Below are 20,713 nucleotides of genomic sequence, written 5' to 3'. Positions count from 1 at the left end.
CAAAACAACGCCACTCAAGCAGCAAGCATTTCTCACCCAGTAACCGGACACCCTTTGTCCCAAGCCCGCCCACAGTATCCTTCCTCAAAATGCCACATCACCATCATCGTCGTCGCCATCGCACCGGTTTTTGGCACCATCACCGAACCATCATTCCGGAGAGATTGAACTGTACGTTAAGCAAAATTTACTCCGGAGAAATCACACTCCCCGACGCTTTCCCTTCAACCATATTCGGATACCATCTTCATAAATCTCAATTTAAACATTCCGTCGCTTCCTCCCGCAACGTCACCACCGCGCGCCCACTGGCCCCGGGAAAAATCGATTTTCCTAAACTCCGACCCCAAAAAACGCAAGGATACAAAACGAACACAATGATGGCGATGATGATCCTTCTAATCGTGCCTGGAATCGGCATCCCTCTCTCTCTCTCGCTCGGTTTGCCTTTTGCCTTCATACCAAACGGGTAGTATTGATTTTTGTCGTCCGGGTCTTTCTGAATATTTATGAATCGTCTCCTCCGGTTGCTTTGGCCCTTTAGTAGGTGATGATTTAGTGTATTTATTTTGAGGAACCCAATATTTATGTACACGATCCCAGAACCGAAGCGAAGCGCATGCATCTGGCTTCAAGGGAACCATAAATTACGTATTATCTGTACGTCTCTGTATACTCTTTTCTCGCTTCCGATGTTCGCCACATCTTAGACACATCGCCCATCGCCCAAGGAACGTGTGTCCCTTTTGCGGAAAGATCTGTGTGCTAACGAAACGAAAGCGAAGGAGTTGGTCTGGTAGGTACTTTGCAACATGAACCCGGGCCCCGGCAGGACCTAAAGTGAAACGAATGAGCTGCTTTTATGAGCTGGTTGAGGGATTCCATGTGGGATTCCCGGAATGGAGGTTGCAATCTTGGATCGCATTCGGATTTGGGAACAAGGAGAAAGGAGGAGTTTCGGTGTCCTTAAAGAGTTAGTGATCATCAATCGCCTCGTTTTTTGATTGAGATTTATATTTATAGCGGCAACGTGCAAACTGCGGGGGAAAGTCGTGTTCGGAATCAGCATACCCATCCAGGGGCGGTTGTAAAACATAATTTACGACCGATGCACCGGTGCTACTGCTGCTGCTGTCATCGAATCTTACATTCACTTTCTCCACCGAACTAATCTATATTTATAATTAATTTTCCCTAATTGCTTACGGTCGGTCGTAACCATAAAATTGGACAGGGACGTAAAAAAGTGAACGCCAGTAAAAACATTCCTCGAGTCTCCCGCCACACTCGGTCGGTTCTGCGGAAGCGAGGAATTTCTCACTCATTCATTTGTCACGTCTGGGACTAATCCTTGGCACACAGAGACAGCTGACGAAGTTGTTCGTCTTTTGGATCGATTTTTTTCTATCGTATTGGTTGGATGTGACTTTGATTGACTCGAACCGATGCACAGTGGTGCAAGGATGGGAATTTAGCAATACCAAGGGGCATTTTCACGGCAAATGACGAATCGGAAAAAACTGGAACTTCTCCGATTTTCAATGAACTTTGCATGATTGTTTGTAATGGGCAATCATTTAATTTCTAGAATTCGTCTATTTTGATAATTGTAAAATTTTCAAAATGACGCCTTGGAAATGTTTAAAAAAAATTAGCACAAAAAATGGCACTTCTTATCGAAATGACGTCGATACAAAGTTGTACAGGAAAATGTTTTTTTTTTTTTGTAATTTTGAGTAAAAATTTATCAAAAATGTTAAAAACCTAAAAAAAATAAATACATGAAAAGGTTGCACATATGATTTGTAGTTTGTATGAAGCTTTCAGTGAATTAGTTTGGAAAATCATTACTTTTCACATACATTACTCTAACTTTGGTTAGAATTGTCCAAACGTTAGTATGTGGTTGTCATGATAATTATCAACAAACCTGTTGCTATGATGAAATTGGTGTTTCTGTCTTACACATATTAATCTGTCAATTTACCCCAATGCATATTTTTTTGACGTAGGACTATGTCTTTCGGGCAGACGGGGGTGAACTTTATGAAAACCGGCAAATGAAATCATGAAATATTTTGAATGTTAATAACTTAGCTGCCCCTGGACCAATTTCAAAAAAATTATCATCAATGGATCAGAAACAATTTTACGCAACGATAACAATGCTTTAGACTGTTGATTTTTAAATTGAAACTATTGAAAAAGGTGGTAAATTTCAAGCATTGTCCAAAAGCTTCGAAATAACTAACAAATCCACCAATTACGTACATGCATATGCTGCTTCCCCAACACAGTCATCAGATAATGGTTCCTATATGAAACATGTCGAAGTGACATTCGCCTCCGATCTTCGGGCGTGTACGAATAGGGAGGATGCAATTGCGGAACATTTTGCTACCAATTCAGAACCACACGAAATGCTCTCCGTTTTTTTCCTTGGATTTGTTTTCCGTCGATCTTGTTTTTCGTGCTGAGCACGAATGCTGCCCACACCTGAACCCTACCTATCGACCCATCAACTCATGCACCGGGGACCAACGGCTTTACTTCCCCCGCCGACTGGAATTGAACCCATGTAATTACGCTTACCTGAGTGAGAGGTAATTACGCTTACCACTACACCACCGGCAGCGCTGCTCTCCAGAGTTGTAATCCTGTAACCAAACTTGGAAGCAGGGGATACTCTATATGAATTCTATTCTAACTCTTTTCTGAAATGACTTCTAACTTTTCAGGGCCATCAATGTTACGTTGGTGATAAGTTTTAACCTCCAAAACCATACAGAGTGCGTCCCTGTTGCTTCAGAGCGTAGACGACATCCATGGCCGTGATGGTTTTGCGCTTGGCGTGTTCAGTACAGGTGACGGAATCACGGATCATAATTTCTAGGAACACCTTCAGCACACCTCGGGTTTCCTCGTGGATCAGACCGGAGATACGCTTGACACCACCACGTCGAGCCAGACGACAGATGGCAGGCCCTGGATGTTATCACGCAGAATTTCCCAATATCGACAAAGCTGCATCATCATGACTGTATGCAGCCAATGGAAAGCGAGAAAATATGGTACCGGCAGAGCTGGTTGTCTAAATAACAGGTTGCTAACTAAGCTTTTGGCTTAGTTTCGATTCACCCGTTCAACGACAAACATCAAGCAACAATGACTGGTCGTGGCAAGGGAGACAAAGATCTTGGAAAAAGGCGCCAAGCGTCATCGGAAAGCTCTGCGTGATAACATCCAGGGTATTACCAAGCCTGCCATCCTTCGTCTGGCTCGACGTGGTGGTGTCAAGCGTATTTCCGGTCTGATCTACGAAGAAACCCGAGGGGTGCTGAAGGTGTTCCTAGAAAAATCCGTAATGCCGTCACCTGTACTGAACACGCCAAGCGCAAAACCGTCACGGCCATGGATGTCGTCTACACTCTGAAGCGACAGGACGCACTCTGTACGGTTTCGGAGGTTAAAACTTATCACCAACGTAACAAAACGGCCCTTTTCAGGGCCACCAAGTTCATTTCAGAAAAGTGTTAGAATAGAATTTATAAAGAGTAACCCAAGATAAATAGGGGAAATGGCTCTAATGTTGGCCTATGGATCTAAGAGTGGGCCCATCTGCTATTTATCAATTGTATCTAGATCAACGTGTCATTGGGACGGTACTACTGGATATTTTTGGTTGCTATTGAAAATTTAGCCGATTGCTGAAGTTATGTATGGGCCCAAATTAGGGACACTTAGGCCGAAATTACATACATTTCCCCTACATCAAAATGATACAAAAATCAAATATTTTTTTAGGGAAATAAATTATGTTCTATTTGTAGTCTTATCGGCGGGTTAAATTTATTCCGGTTCACTTTCATAAACTGAGAAACAGTGATGGAAAAGTTCATCCAAGTTCCCTATGACTCGCGAACTTTTCCCTTGGTGAACTTCGTGAAATATCGCGAACTTTTCCAACACTGCTGAGAAACCTTCATCGTATGCATTCTCCTGCTGCACGACATCTTCGAAATCGTCCGAACCATTAAATAATACAGAGTACAGAGAGTATAGACTTAAAGTACAGAGAGTACAAAAGGAGAGGAGCCAGTGTCACTACTTGATAGCAAACTACTAATGATGGGAGGAGCCTGTGTACTTTACCAGCGTGTTCAAAAAGAAAGGCAATCAAAATTTCATTTCCAGAACAACATGTGAAAGGGGCATACAAGCTTTTTGTAAACAAACCTTCTTATGCACTTTTCTCGCCACCCATATGACACCAACGCAAACCTTTAACATCACCGGGTAGGGGACACTTTCTCCTTCCCGATGATATTGCTGGTTTGCGTGGGCGACCCTCGGTTGGTGAGAAAAGGGCCTACAAAGGTTTGTTTACAAAAAGCTTGTATGCCCTTTTCACATGTTGTTCTGGATTTGTGAGTACTTTGGCGTGAATGTTCAGTATTTTGCTATAAACAAATGCAAAACAAACAAATGTATTGGCAGATTTAAGCAAATTTTGACCTGTTTTATGCTACCGAAAGGTATGCTGGTCACAAATGCCGTGCCAAAGTGATTTCCTGCGCAAGTGATATAGCAAAGCTTGCCATAAAGAAACCATCGCAGTTCAGGGCCACCACAACTTTCTACAAAAGAGTTGAGTTATGAAATTCACTTAATTCCAAGATAATATCCGAAACAACAAACTAGAAAACCGACTACAAATTTCGTAGTCCTACGTCAACAATGCGGTCGTGTCTTGTACACCACCCTCCAACTTTTTCTTGATATGCTGTAAAACTAACCGTAATAACAAAATGCATTGTGGTCATAGCCAAAGCAACAACATATTAAATTTGTTCAACATTTGGACATGTAGCAGCAAAGTTAGAGAAATATAATAGATTTTTAAAATTCATTGGAACATAATAAATTGCGCATACGGAAATAGATTAACATATATAGTAGAAACTATAATTACTATAGATTTCATAGATATGCGGGAACACAAAAAGTTTTTTTTTGCAGCCATAAAAAATGAATATTCTTACTGGGATCAGTGAAGAATGTTCATTCCATCAAAGAGCTCTTCGTTGTGCAGTTTTGTTTTGTTCTGTTTCATGAGCAAAAGTTCAAAATGAAGCGCAAAGCAAATCTTTGCATCAATTAATCGAGAAGTGGTTTGCGTAATATTTCCTTCTGCCGTTTTCTAATGAATCAGAATATGGAGTGTGGAAAGCGTTTAGTACAATACTTCCCTCGTAAAAATCACCATGATGACGTCATGCTCGTTTGGTTACACAAATTAACAGTTCGTTTGGCTACATTCTACTTCGCCTCCGCTTATCTATGGATTCTATAGTATCTATATATTTCATCAACGCAATATTCGCAATATCATAGAATGCACCAAAATATGAATGAAATAACATAATTAGCGGAAATCTGAAAGGTAGCCCATCTAATTTCAGTACAGCAATTAAAATGACATATTTTCGACATTGTTGTAGCAACCGGTGGAAATTAACGATTTTAAATTGGCTCACTACTTGACTAGCCTTTGGTCCCAAGCAAATCGATTAACTTATCCCATTCTGATCAAAATTCTAGTACTACACAATATTTATTTTGATCCGCTAAGTTTGACAGATAAAATGGGGGTTCGTGGATTTTCCTATGTTTCGAGGGGAGCATCGATTAGCTTGGGACCGAAGATAGTACCAAAGTTGAGCCAAAAAGTTGAGCACGTTTCTTCGGGACCTTCTGGTGTTAGAGTTACCTCTATGGTTGTAGTGCATTCATCATTTTTATGTTTTGCTGTGCACAAAACCAAAACAAAGCAACTGAAGCGACATGCCAACATGTACAAGCGGTTACCGTAAGTTGCCCTTATCCGTCAAGATAATCAACAGGGGGCTGAGTTGTACGGATGACTGAAAACCTTTCGACGAACGCCTGAGATTTGAGTTGTCGCAGAAAATGGTGGTCCTATATAGTAAAAGCATAGAGGTAACTCTAAAACTAGAAGGTCCCGAAGAAACGTGCTCAACTTTTTGGCTCAGCTCTGGTACTCTCTTCGGTCCCAAGCTAATCGATTCACCCCTCGAAACATAAGAAAAACCAATAACCCCTCATTTTGTCTGTCAAACTTTCATAGCGAATCAAAACAAACATTGCGTAGTACTAGAATTTCGACTAGGATAGGGTACGTTAATCGTTTGCTTAGGGCCAATAGGTTAGTCAAGTAGTGAGCCAATTTCAAATCGTTAGTTTCGTATTGATTGTTGGTAAAAGTATGATCGTCTGCCAATGGTTGTTTCAATCGAACTGTCAATACTGAATCCTCGTAATCGTGACCATATATAACTAACTCGTCGGAGACGAGCCAGCCAACGGCTGAAAGTCTCCTTAATAAAGATATATATAAAAAAAAACTAACCCGTCTTCAAACTTCAAGAAAGTTGTTCAGTTCAGTGAGACTTTTATCTAAGATTAAATAAGGCAAACAGATGAACCACACATAATTTTTTCCATATATTGCACATTGAGACACCCCAATTTGATTAATGCCGCCATTCTGTTGAGAAAAAAGCGAAATAATAATAGATTTGAGCTAAACCAATTTACCATGCACTGATAAATTAAACTATTCCCATTTTGCTTGATATTTAATCAATTTGACATTAAACTCAGCTTAATCATATCGAATGATTAAAAATTAAAACTCTCCTTCTAAAAACTAATTATCTGATATTAAACCCAGTTTAATCATGGTTGATTAGATTGAAAATTATCTTTTTTGAATAAATTTAAATTATTTTTGATTCTATTTTAATATGTTTTTATTGAATTTGATTATAAATAAAAATTCAAAAATAATCAAATTTAATACTGGAAAGATTATTTCGAATTTAATCATGCATGACTACTGTCGAAGTAATCATGGCTCGGACTCAGTAAGGTGAAGTGGGAATCTGCATACTTTTTAAACTGTTTTGATTTAATTTATCTTTGAGTGTGCATGGATTTGACAGGTCACAAAACGATGAAAATAAGAAGAAGAATTGTAAACAATAGTCTTCTTAACCGTCCGCGAGTAAATATGAAAATCGGATCTAGTTTTTGGTGAGCGTTTACTAAGCATTGTTGTTGCCGTGGCGCGAAAAGTGAGACTTGTGGATTGATAGACATGTTAAACTGAAAAACGAAGCTACAGTACGAAACCAGTGAAATGTGGTGACGTAGGCTAAGTTTTCGATTCCAGATTGGGTCGAGTACGTCGAGTACCGGAGGATCATTTTCATGATGTTGTTACAGGCATTGACGATTATCATGCTCAGTGTGGCCCTTCTTGACAATGACATATTGGGCACCGAATAAAAAGATTGCTCGGCAGGAGATTCAATGCGCCTTACGCCCTTATATTGCTAGTGTCAACGATGCGACTAAATCGAGTGTCCAATCGTAACATTCGTCCACATTGGTTGGAATGTTGGCCACCCAGCAAACTACAAATCGTCTAAGGATTTTCGTTTTAAATCGTATAAATATCCAAATCAAGTTGAAGTTACTTAAGATGCAATTCCAAATTGGTTGAAATTGTTTAAGATGAAAAATTATGATTCAATTATAATCCTCTTTACGAGATTATACATAAGTTCGTTTGATTTCCATAAGAAATTATTCAACGCGTTCTATTTTAAAAATGTTGATGATCTTATATATGTGTACATAAGATCAGTTTCAGTCATATTGTCAAAACACAATATTGGACCATAACAAACAAAAAGTAACAGCCAATTGTTGCCAATATTCATGAGCTTCCTCACATTCAGCCAATGACTATCGGAATTTACTATGGAGCTAGTAAACCCGTGGATGCTGATGAATTTTTGTCACCAATGATACAAGAGCTACTGCTACTTTTGGATTCTGAAGTACTCATAAATAACCACCGGATGTCATTGAAAGTTCAAGCATTTATAAAAAGCGTTGAAAACTTAAACGGGAAACATGGATTAAATGCACTACCAAGGGGAAATATTCTCCAGATACGAGAGCCATGGTGTTTCCAAAAGTAGATGCGGAGCTGAGAACTCATGAGCTATTCCGTGATGGTAGATATCCAGATCATCAACGAGGTGAATCACCGTTACTAAAAATTTCCGATTACAATGGTGGAAGACGTAATTGTTGCCGATGCATTACATTTACTGGAACTAGGAGTAATGCGGAAATTACTCAATGCATGGCGAACCGGATAGATGACTAAAAAAGTTAAATGGAGTGTCAAAGAAAAGCAAAAAAAAATCAGCAAAGCTCATTGTAAGTATTGAGGTTTCCAAGTGAAATTCATCGTCGTATGTGCTCATTGGACCACATATCTCTTTGGATGGGTTTGGAATACATAATTTCTCACAACTATGTAGACGTAGCTCTGCTCAAATATCACCTACCTTCCAGATATTACGAGTACTTCACACCAACCAACCAAACCCAAATCTGTACTCATTGCTGTTTATCTGGGAACCATGTTTGTTGCAATTTAAAATAGATTTAGATTGTAAAATGCAATCTGCACTGCTCTAAGCAGTTTCAGCTAGAGGAGGAATGATATCATATAATACACCAGATCAAATTAGATTTAATCACGTATATAAGCGAGGCATCATAATTTGAAATCTATTGCACCGAATTTACGTGCTCATATGCCAGCGAGGATTCCAGCAGGACTACGGAGCTAAAGATCTTTGGTTCGAAACTAGGTATTACTGGTAATATTGACTTTAAGCTTTAAATATGTTCATCATTTCAAAAGATAACTCATTATATTTCAATTTCCAACAATATTCAAACCAATATCACCAGGTACCACTAATTTTAGAAAATTGAAGCTTCATTTAGAAGGTATTTTTTCATGCTCTTTGATTTTTGGTCTGCCATAATTTTAGAGATGTAATCTGAAAATCGTTGCACGTTTAAATTTTAAATAAGATATACAAAATCATATTAGATGCAAGATTAAGGAGTCTTTTTCCACAGGCACGTATATGGCCTCCAGATTTGTACGTATAGTTGAATTATATGCACTTTATACGATTTATTTTTACCGAATAAAGATTCACATAGCAGAGTAACAATTCACTAATGTGAACAAAATTGTTGGCTAGGCACTTCAATGTACGAACCATCAATTGACACCATAATCGATTTTCCCAAGGGCGGTCTCCTCTGGAATGCTCCATATGACGTGTCGATGTACCTTATCGTTGTAGCGGAAACGTAAGCTCGGTATGGTTTTTGATTTTATACAGGTATGTTTCATTCCCAACTCCTGAGTCTAGCCTTACTTCAAGCAGATCCTGACCAAGTTCAACGTCACTCGTCATTCTGGAATTAGAAACCAACCGTGCAACCGAACATTAATCATTTCTGCGCTATTCCGGAAATCGCGAGATATTCTATGCCTTGGAAATGCAGTAGCAGGCGCACAATAATACATGGAAGGGAGAAATGTAGAACACACATAAAACGCTACATGTATGAACTTGAACTTTAAAAGCTACTGATATCTATTCGACATAAGCTAGAATATTAAGGATTATATCTCTTCAAGTCGAGCAGAAACGCTGACCTGCTAGTAAGTAGCATCAGAGGTGGCCCTTTCGAGGCATTCTCGGTGTTCCAATCGAAAGCAGACCCATCCTGTTGAGTAGTAAATGCTGCTATGCTAATTAGGTTCGGTGATATCGCACCCGTTGACTTGCTTGCTATGGGGCCTTCGTTTTTGAGGTGCCTTCTGATTAACTTAATTTTCGACTTGCTGATGTCGGCTTGAACATTACCCATTATCAGCTGGTTGATTACAATTGCTTTATATGCCGATACAAATTTACTCGCATCTGGATGGTTGTTATTGGAATTTTTCCAACGAATTACCGACAAAAGTGTTGAATGCAATCTTGCGATAAGTTGCGAGTTTTTAGAAATACAAATCCATACTCAGTTCTCAGTTCCCTATGAAATAAGGATGTCTCGATTGGTCCATCAAATTCCTGTAAAATAAAAAAAAAAGGTTAATCAGGTTAGCAAATACAAGATTGCAGTTAATCTCACCTTTTTCAGGTCAAAATATTCCTTCGAAATGAACCTGAGAGATTTAAGTCGTTGTTTCATTGAAGCTAAATACTCCCAATGCGGGAAGTGTTCAAACAGTGGTCTTTTAAGTTCCTGCAAATGTACATGTTTACATTACAACATGCATTTGAACATAACTATCAAAAGGTTACCTTAGTTGCTTTAAAAGACAAAAAGTTAGCGCAATCAAAAAGTTTGTCGAAACTTTCGCAGTAGTTTGCAGTATTAAGGCATGCGGGTGGCAGTTTTTGGTATGCACATATGCCTTGATACCTGCACTCACATACTCGCTTAATGTCTGCGTTGCTTTTCCAACGTTCATTTCAGCGTAGGGAGCAAGATTTACATGATCATAAGATAGTTTCGGTACAGTTCGAGGAACATGTTTGATATCTTCGTGGAAAAGATCAATTATGTGTTGAAATGAACAAATTTGTCCATCGAAGACAGCATTGTGTCGTAATCAGATGTGGCGCGTCGTAGGCACAGTAAATCTGTTGTTTATTGTATACAAACCATGGTTGTTGTTCACTGATTCCGAGGGACTTGAAAAGAGATCGATTCGTGCTGTTCTGATCACACGTTATCATTTTTGGTATCAATCCTGTCTCAGCAACTCGCTTAACTCCTTCTTTAACAATTGTAATCAAACGAGCTGCGTTAACAGTACTCGCATTAAAGAAAAAACTGACCGCCTGCTTAAACCCGGGCTTCATCGATTTTACCAGGATGGTCAATGCATTATTTGCTCGATAATTAAATTGTTGTCCTCCTTCCCAACTTTCGTGGGGAACCCCATGAAATAATCTATTTCTGCATTAGCCATGTAGGTCAGTAGCTGTGCTATCGACATCTCATCTATGACAATCGTCACTAGTTGTTCGTCTTCCGAGAGACCTTCAAATACCCTTCAGTCACTTTCAATTTAGATAGCCATGGACTTATCGTGTTTATCGACGACAGAGTTAAATATTGCCGCTATTGTTGATACGCTAACCAATCTTCCCATGGCACTTACAATTCTTTCTATATCTCCACCATAATTGTGGTCATGGGAAGTATGGCTGCCATGGACTTAAGTTCGCTGTACGTTAGAAAGTGGAATAGAGGTATGATCTTCGAGGTCTTCATGCCCAACTTCTACTTTTCCAACGATATCGATCTCACTTTGATCATATTCTTGATCAACATCCATTGACGACACATCTTCCAAATTTTCTGATGAGAAATTAAGGTCGATTTCCATTGGAATCGTTGTAGAAGGAGATCTAGCATTTTTTTTTCTTCCGATATAGCTGGGAATAGTGAGGGGATAGCATAGCTTCGTAGCCTTAAAAATATATATATTTTATATTATTTTGTTTTTACTTTACCTTGTCTCAATACAAACCCTTGTGCCATATTCTTAGGATTAATTAAATGGTTGTTCTTAAAATGCCTAGAACATTTAAATGTGCTTATTTATGGCCGGATTGCGACAGAAAAGCGTCCAGACTCGTAGATCCCTTGAATCATGTATAGGGTTAGGTTATAAACATATGAATAAACTATGCAGTTACCTGTTGCGAGAAAAGATTTGGTCAGCGGCGCCAATGGTGTAGTGGTAAGCGTGATTATTTCTCACCCCAGCAGGCCTGAGTTCAATCCCAGTCGGCGCCGCCGGGATGTTCTGAGGCATAAAATCTCTGATAACGCCTTCCTTCGGAAGGGAAGTAAAGCCGTTGGTCCCCGGTTCATAAGTTGATGGGTCGATAGGTAGGGTCCAGGTGTGGGAGCTGCCTTCCTGGCGTCGGTAGCATTGGTGCTCAGCACGGAAAACAAGATCGACGAAAAACAAATCAAGGAAAAAAAAAAGATTTGGTAAAACGATGAACTTTAAAGAGGAGTTTTAACACTAAAGCAACCAGTTACAGCACACGCAGTTCGTCCCATATTCTTCGTTTTTCACATTTTCTACCAATAAAATACACAACAATCAACGATCGACACCATAAGCATCAAGTCTATCAACAAACTGTATGAGTATACTGTCAGCGAAATTGTCACTGTCAGTTGAATTGACGTTCAGCTTGACAAGTTAAAGGGCCAACATTAACAGTGTATTAGTTAGATATTTACTCACCTGGAGGCGCTATTCGTGTCTTCTGTAAATCTTATAAGTGGGTCATCTTTTTACCTTGTTGATTCTTAGCTTTAATGATGGCAGATTGTTTAGTAAAAGCATTGCTCACTAGGTGGTGCTAGTGAGCAAACTTGTTTTTTCACATGACTGCTCATGATCCCAACCGAGATCCCGACCAGTTAAGAAGTTTTTTAGTTGAGTAATACCAACCGGTGGAAACTAACGATTTAAAAATGGCTCACTTCTTGACTAGCCCCAGCAAATCGATTAACGTACCCCATTCTAGTATAAATTCCAGTACTACACTATGTTTGTTTTGATTCGCTATGAAAGTTTGACAGATAAAATGAGGGGTTCGTGGATTTTCTGTTTCGAGGGGTGAATCGATTAGGTATGTTTGGATGATGATATTGTTTGCTGCTTAGCATCAGCTCTTTAAAATTGAAAAGGAAAAGCACATCATGGCAATCATTGGAGTCTAATCATGATATTCTTTTAAGATTTCTCTTGATATCTAGCACCTACCATGTTATACGTGACAATTAAAAGTGCAACGCATTATGATTAATTTTCCCCCTGATTATGGTACTTCCTGAACAACCTACAGTCTTGAAAGATCATTGATTTTTTAAACAGCTGTAGATCCTCAGAACTTTATCAACCTGAAGTCTTGGAAAATATCCAGAGAATTTTACTAATATCGTTGTCTATATGGAGATCTTTTGAATATTTCCTGCTGTCTAGGAAAGATGTCTGAAAGAATATCCTGTAACTTAGGCAATGTTTCCTGAACATCTACAAAACTCTCTTAAGTTTTGTTAAATTTCCTCAACTTCTACGATGTTCCCTGAATTTATTCCAAATTCCATATATGGTCAATCTCTCTTAATTCTACGAAGATCTCTGAACATTTTTGCACTTCTGGAAAGGCACCTATCATCTACAAATATTCTTGAACATCTGGAAAGCTCCTTGAAATTTAACGAAGTTCTTAAAACCCGCAAGAGCTTTTTCGAATTAAGATCTCTGACAAGCTGCAACGAAGTTCCATATACTGAAGAGAAGATCCCTGAAGTTCCAAGAAGTTTATTGAACTACCTTTAGATCTTCTACAAAATTCCCTGAACTTTTTCAAAATTCCTTACACTTATATGAAGTTTTACGCAGCTCCGCAAAATGCTACGAAATTCGCAAAAAATCTACAAAATTTGCTATACTTCTACGTTTCTCGACGGTTTTCCGCGAAGTTCTACGAATGAAATTTTCACAACTTTTCCAAGACCATGAGGCCTCAAAACAATGCCCTAAAATTATATAGAGGTTCCCGATCAATAATGAGTTTCCCTGAAATAAAATAAAGTTCCCTTAACTTCTACGAAGCTTCTCAACCTCAAATAAACTTTACACTTCTACGCAGTTTTCAGAACTTTTCCAAGTTCTTTGTTTCTATTTTATCTGTCAAAATTTCAGAGCGAATCAAAACAAACATAGTGTAGTACTAGCATTTTGACTAGAATGGGGTCCGTTAATCGATTTACTGGGGACCAATAGGCTAGTCAAGTGGTGAGCCAATTTAAAATCGTTAGTTTACACCGGTTGATACAACATCGGTTTGGATGACATGGACACTATCTTCAGTGTAATATATGCCTTCGACATTGTGGTGGAACTTCTTCTTCGTGGAATAAATCCGTAAATCGGAAACTAATCTCTGGATGATCAATACTAGGCACTAAGGGAGACGACGAAATAGGCTTATCTTTCTGTATCCGATCGAATAAATATGCAATATTTTGGTATTAAATAGTTTAAATATTGAGTATTAGAAGGTAAATTATGCAAGTTTGTAGTATCTATTACCCTCCTGCAAGTAATGTCACGTCATATACACCCTACTTACCGAACATATGTTCAACTAGAGGGCACATACTTGGGCACATACCACCCGAAACCAAGCACAATCGTTTACAGCGACAAATCGGTTCATGAAATACATTTCTCCCATAACAAGAACCGACCCGTGTCTTACAAAAGCGAGATATGAAACCCGACTTGTTCAAAATTATGTTAATTTACGCTACTACAAATTATCTGCCGCTCTTCTGCTGCAGTCAGAACTGCTCTCTCTCTCTACACGCTAACCGGGAAGTACCGATTAATGTGCGCAATTTTACCCATTTTGAATTAAAGTGGCTTAACTCAATACGGGGCAAATATTTTTACCCATGAATGAGTAACTGCTACCTATTATAAATAAATAAATGGGTAACAGATTTGCATGAAAAGTATGTAAAATTTGCAATGAATCGCAACATGAACTGTAATGTGTTTTATGCTAGCTTATTTTTTGAGTTAAACCACTTTGGGTGAAATTTCACTCATTAATGGGTACCTTCAAGTTAGCGTGCAGCTACTCCCGTGGAAACAGAAGGAAAAACACGCATGATTTTTTACGGCCTACTGCCATCTAACCGTCTCACTCCCACCCAGTCGATTCCGGCCTGCTGCTGTTGTACAAAGAAGAAATTTTAAAGACTGTCATTTAACACTTGTCAGGAATGCTCGTTCACACAGTTTAAGGGAAATTTTTCCTTGTGCCGCCTTCGACATGATGTTACGATTTTTTTTTTGTGTCATTTTTCCAAGTGTTTTCTACTTTTTTTTGTGAGTGAGAAGTGAGCCTCCTCGTCGTGTCGTGGTGCTTTCTTCCATCCCATGATTCGAAGTGACAATTTTATAGTGTAGAAACCGGTCGGTCGGTGGTGCACAGAGTCGACAGCGTGTGACACCAAGATTTATTGGTTCTTTGCAGCGGAATGACACTTTTTCCCTTGCAGCTCAGAGTGTCGTGTGTAGCCGCAGCAAACTTCGGTATGCATCGTCGTCGTCGTCGTCATCGTCCTTGGTGGCGTTCCATGTCTTTAACGGGCCTATACCGGAGGCGTGCGCGGGGCGGAAACTGTCAGGGTGCCTTAGCTAGGAAGGTGTCCTAGGCATATCCATGGTGTCCAGAAGCTCGAACACGATTATGTGCTTTATGGATGGTCGTTCATTTGGCCCTTGCTTGAGACAGAGACCTAGAGGACGGCAACGCAGCAATACCGAAAAACACGTGAAAATGCGTGTCAGCAATTATCGAGTTCGTCGGCGATAGATGGCGTGTTTGGATAATTTGTTGCTCCGACGTTACCGACGTTTAGAGTTTTGAGTTATTTACGGGTGACGGCTAATTTGTAGTGTGATATATGGCGTGGCAGCCGAGGAGAAAATTGCCGTTGACATAAGCGTTCAATTTGAATCTCAATCATTCGGCAACCTCCCGTTAGCAACATAATAATGAAAACATTCACTCTCTTTCTCTCAGCAAGACAATAAATTTTTCCTCAGCTCACCATCGGGCAGTAGATTATCTCACCTTTAGACCAAGTGCCTTACTCAAATTGAATTAAATTACTCGCCAAACCTGGTAGCTAACGTTTCCTCCGACTTTCTTTCCTTCCTGTTTTGCAGTATGGGCCGAGACGGGCGACTTTCGTGATAATAGCCACAGTGCAATGTCGGCCGTGACCAGCATCGACCACACGCAGATGGGCTTCCAGTCGTCGACGGGGCGGAACCGGAGCAGTCGGGATCGGAAAAACGACGGTGAGTATTGTCATCGGTGTCGTCGTCATCATCATCATCATCATCGCTATAGCAGATAAGAGGAACCTGCGGCGTTCTTATCGCTAGGAGCCCGAGCTCGTTCCGGTGTCGTTCGGAAGCGTGTAACGCGGTGATGTTCATGAGTACCTACTTTAGTCTACTCTGGTAAACATGCGTTGGCAAGGGCTTATCTATCGCGTTTCGGTTGTTGTTGATGTTGATGTTTTTGTGTATACATCTTGTTCACATGGATACGGGTTAAGTTTGCTCGACGCAAAACGAGGCTACTTTAATTGAGAGAGGGGAGGGGCGGATGGGTACCTAGATGAAATGGGTTTGTTTTGACCTAAAACTTTGGTTTGGTGGGAAACAGAGTCTTTATGGGAATTTACATTTCTCTTGACTAATTGATCTTTATCAGTATGAATGCTTCAGTTTGGTCAAAGTTTGCATTCGAATTATGTATAGTTTTAGAACCACAAATGGTTGAAAATTTTGCAGTCTTTAAAAAGTACGATGGGCTTAGATATAAATTTATCAAGATGGTCGAGAACATAAAGTTCAAACAATGTTTAACACTTTGTCTGTGCCAAAAAAGCTTACTTTGTCTGTACCCTGGGGTCAATTTGACCTCACATTGAAATTGACGTGTCTCAGCTATTTTTAAATAGTTTTTGAACCATAACCCATCCGTCAGCATTTGCAGTAATGCAATATTCCCATTTTTGTTTGTTTACAGTGCACTAAATTACTTTACCAAATATTTCAAAACATAAAAATAAAACCAATGAAAAATCGTTGAGGTACGGCAATTTGAATTTGGGGTCAAATTTACCTCATGGTCTCGGAAACTTAAGTTTATAAATAAAATTGATGTAAAATAAAATTTACATAAGTATTTAAGAGCAGATTAGTTTTGCAGATTCCAAGAGAATACACCTTATCACTAAATAATTTGACAAATTCACTGCCAAATTAAAAAGTTGTAGCCTGTAATAGGGCCCTGGGGTCAAATTGACCCCAAGGTACTTTGACAAAGAGTTAACGCCAAATTGCGAACAAATAAACGATTTTTTTTTATTTTACCCATCTGAATTCCATGAAACCTTGCAAAATTGTTCGTTTGGGGCAATGAACCGTGCTGCAATTCGGCCATTTTGACACCCGCCTAATATTTCAAAATGGCGTATTCGATATTTTTCAATAAATCGTAGCACAGAAACGGCTCATCATATCGAAATGACGTCTGTGCCAAAGTTGTAGGAAACTGGATTCCCTTTCAGAATAAAATATACATGGCTTAAACATTCAAGTAATTTTGAGTGAAAAGTCCAATAGTTTGAGAATGTTTTTCATTAAACAGCTATTAAAAAATGCTATCTTCTGTGAAATTTTCAAGTTGGGCATATACAAATTAGCAAACATTATTGAACAACAACTTTTGAACAAATTATAAAATTTTTTGTGAAACAATTTATTGTGAAATTTTGTACAAAAAACCAATGATTTGTTTTTTTTTAATTTTTTCTCTACCCAATTTTACAAAAAAAAAACATTTTTTTAAAAACTAGACCAATTTTTTTTTATGATTCTTATTAATTTTAAAGTGTCCATCTCTCCGCTATTTGTTCCTTAATTGCAGTAACATTTTCTGATCTTAAATAAAATTAGAAGTAAAAATATTTAAGAGTTAGTCACCCATCTTATTTTCCAACAATTTGACCACTTTATCAATTTCGACTGTTTATCCATTTGACCTTTTGTTCATTCGACGTTTTCTCCATCTAAATCTATTTCAACCTTTTGTCCATTCGACCTTTTGTTGCTTCGACCATTTGTCCATTCGACCTTTGTTCCTTCGACCTTTTTGTCCCACAACATTATAGAAGTAGCTCAGTTGTATTTTTTTTAAAGTTGCTTTCAAGGTTTCTTGGAATTTATAAAGAATCTCAAACGAGATTCTTTGAATTCCACACAGGATCCATCGGAGTCTCAGTCGGGATGCATTAAAATCCCGCTCGAGACTCATTGCAATCAAAGTCGGGATTCTTTGACAATTTAGCGAGGATTATCTGGAATTGCTGTTTGGATTCTCTAGAAGTAACCCAGTCGGTTTCCTTTGAGTTCAGATTCTCTGGAACCCATGTTGTAATTCATTGGAATGTCAGTCGGAATTCACGGGATGAATTTCATTCCAGATTCTTTTCGTTTCTGGTTTGGATTCGCTGGATGAATTCGGCTTGAAGAACCTCAATGAAAGATTCCCAGGAATCTCAGTAAGAATTCTTTAGCATCTTAGTCCAGATTGTCTAAGATGCCAGTCGAGATTCTTTGCAATCTTAATCATGATTCTCGGTCATTTCAGCCAAGATTTTGTGTAAGTAACACAGTCGGGATGTCTGAATTGAGTTTTAGTCATGATTCCTTCGAATCCTAGTGAGTATTCTATAGATTCTCAGAGAAGGTTATCTGTTGTCTCAGTCGAGTTTCTTTAAAATCCCAATCGAGACCAATTGTAATTGCAGTCGTTATTGTCTGGAATCTTATTAGGTAGTCTTTGGCGATTCTGTCAGTATTCCATAGAAATACCTCAGTTGTAGCGGAGTACCAGACAGGATTGTCTAGATGTTCAGATGCTCTAGAACCTCAGTCGAAGATATCTGAAATGTTTGTCTAGATGTTATAAATTCTCAGTCAAGATTCTCTGCAATATAAGTCAGAAGTCTAAGGAATTCCAGACAGGATTACACTCTAAGAAATACCTAATCTTACTCGTGACGGAATCCATTTTTGACATAAAGGATGGGATGTAAACCAACATGTCATGTAAAATAAAATGCTCCGAGACTGAAAAGTTCGAAAGTACGTTTGAATGAACTGAATTTTGCGTCTATTATGACTCAATGTTATGTCAAAATTGATGCTCGTATATGTCAGTCTCAGGGCACCTAAATTAACATTATTTTTTCTAAGTGTGTAGTTGAAAGCACTGTCGACATGCCAGAATTAATTTTCAATAAAGATTCTTTGGATTCCTAGCGAAATCTCAGTAGGGTTCTCAGGAATCTTAGTAAATATTCTTTGAAATCCCAGTCGCCACTCTCTCTGCAATCGCAGTTGGATAGTGAGGATTCTGTGACATTCCTGTCTGGATTCTAAAGAACACGGGATTTTTCGGGGCCTCCCTTAACTCAGTCGATAAAGGTGCAGCTATAAGGCAAGACCATGCTGGAGGCGGCTGGGTTCGGTTCCCGGTCCGGACTAGGATTTTTTATCGGGTTGGAAAATGTTTCGACTTCCCTGGCCACACAATAATGCTAATGCACAGGCTTAGAATGCTCTCAAATAACAACTGTGGAAGTGCTCAAAGAGAGACAGCCGGTGTAAAGTCCCAGTAGGGACGCATTAAAATCCAAATAAGAAGAAGAATAAGAATAAGAAATAGAAGGCGGAGGCATTCATTGATGGAGTTCCTGTCTAGATTCTCTCAGGCTTGCTGAAACTCCTCAAACTCACTGGAGGTTTTAAAACACTCTTGTCCTGCGAGTTTAGCCGTTCCTCACCTGAGTGGCGACAGGAATATGGAAGAAGTAAACAGAAACTCCTCGAGAGGATGATTTGACGTGAGGTGCGCTTTTCGAGACTCCGGATGACTTTTTCGTTCGACGCAAGAAGCTCAGAGTTCACCCATAGTAAGAGTAAGAGCGTGTGATAGAAAACATGAACATGAATGGCCGCAAACCTCACTCTCATGTTATCCCCCTTCGATCACAAGCTCTGAAGCTCAGTGGAATGATTTGGCAGTAGGCATTATACTCCTCAGAAAAATGCTACGCTCGGCTCATTTCCAACTCGCGAGTGAGGCTTCATCAAGCCTGGAGTCTCTGGAAGCCTAGGTGGGAAAAACCCTATCGACATATTATGGAATTGAACTCGGGATTACGTGGAGGTCGTTCTGGAAGAACCCCAATCAATGTTATTTGGAATCTCAGTCGGGATTCTCTATAATCTTAGTCTAGCTGCTCTAGAATCTTAGTCTAGAGTGTTTGAGATTCCAGTCGAAAGATTGATCAGAATTAGTATAGTCGGAAATTTGGGATTCTTTGGATTTCGTAATTGAGTTTCAGTCAAGATTCCTTGGTATCCCAGTGGAGATTCTGTTGAATCTAAGATGGGATTCTTGGGAATCGTAGATGAGATTTTTTTAAATCACAGTCAATACTCTCTTCAATCACAGTTTCTTTGATAAATTAGTGTGAATTCTCTAGAATTCCGGTTTGGATTGTGGCAGTTGAGATTCTCTGCTACCTTAGTCCGGATTCTCCGGAGTTCCTTTCAAGATTGTATAGAAGCAGTACAGTGAGAATTTTGAGAAAAAAAAGTTTCAGTCATCATTCCTTCGAGATTTTTTTGAATCTCAGTTGGAATTCTCTATCACCTTAGTCTAGATATACCTTTATCAAGATGCTTTAGTCTGAAATCTTAGTCAGATCGCTCCAGAATTCCTGTCAGGATTCTTTGGATTTCATAATTCAGCTTCAGTCAAGATTCGTTGGAATTCAAGTGAGGACTCTGTAGAATCCAAGAAGGGATTCTTGGGAATCGTAGTTGAGATATCTTAAAATCAAATTAAAAAACCTCTTCAATCACTGTTGGGATTCTTTGATAACTTAGTGTAAATTCTATGGAATTCCGGGTAGGATTGTAGCAGTTGAGATTCTCTGCAGCCTTAGTCAGGATGCTTTGGAGTTCCAATTAAGATTGAATAGAAGTAGGACAGTCGGAATTATGTAAAAAAAATGTTCAGTCATGATTCCT

At 39.1% G+C, this 20,713-nt stretch overlaps 1 protein-coding gene across 1 annotated transcript in view; it reads left to right on the top strand.

Moving 5' to 3' along the window:
* Positions 1–20,713, top strand: part of Ptx1 (pituitary homeobox homolog Ptx1) — a 170,647-nt gene that overhangs the window by 51,535 nt on the left and 98,399 nt on the right. Inside the window, exon 2 of the mRNA XM_065229263.1 lies at positions 15,761–15,895. Coding sequence (XP_065085335.1) covers positions 15,761–15,895 — 135 coding nt within the window. The remainder of the gene's footprint in view (positions 1–15,760; positions 15,896–20,713) is intronic.

The sequence above is a fragment of the Ochlerotatus camptorhynchus genome, unplaced genomic scaffold, assembly GCF_037179485.1.
Source record: "Ochlerotatus camptorhynchus isolate MF236.1 unplaced genomic scaffold, CSIRO-AGI_Acam_v1.1 ptg000312l, whole genome shotgun sequence".
Classification (NCBI taxonomy): domain Eukaryota; kingdom Metazoa; phylum Arthropoda; class Insecta; order Diptera; family Culicidae; genus Ochlerotatus; species Ochlerotatus camptorhynchus.
The sequence above is the reverse complement of the archived record's forward strand: the minus strand, read 5'-3'. Positions and strand labels throughout refer to the sequence as shown.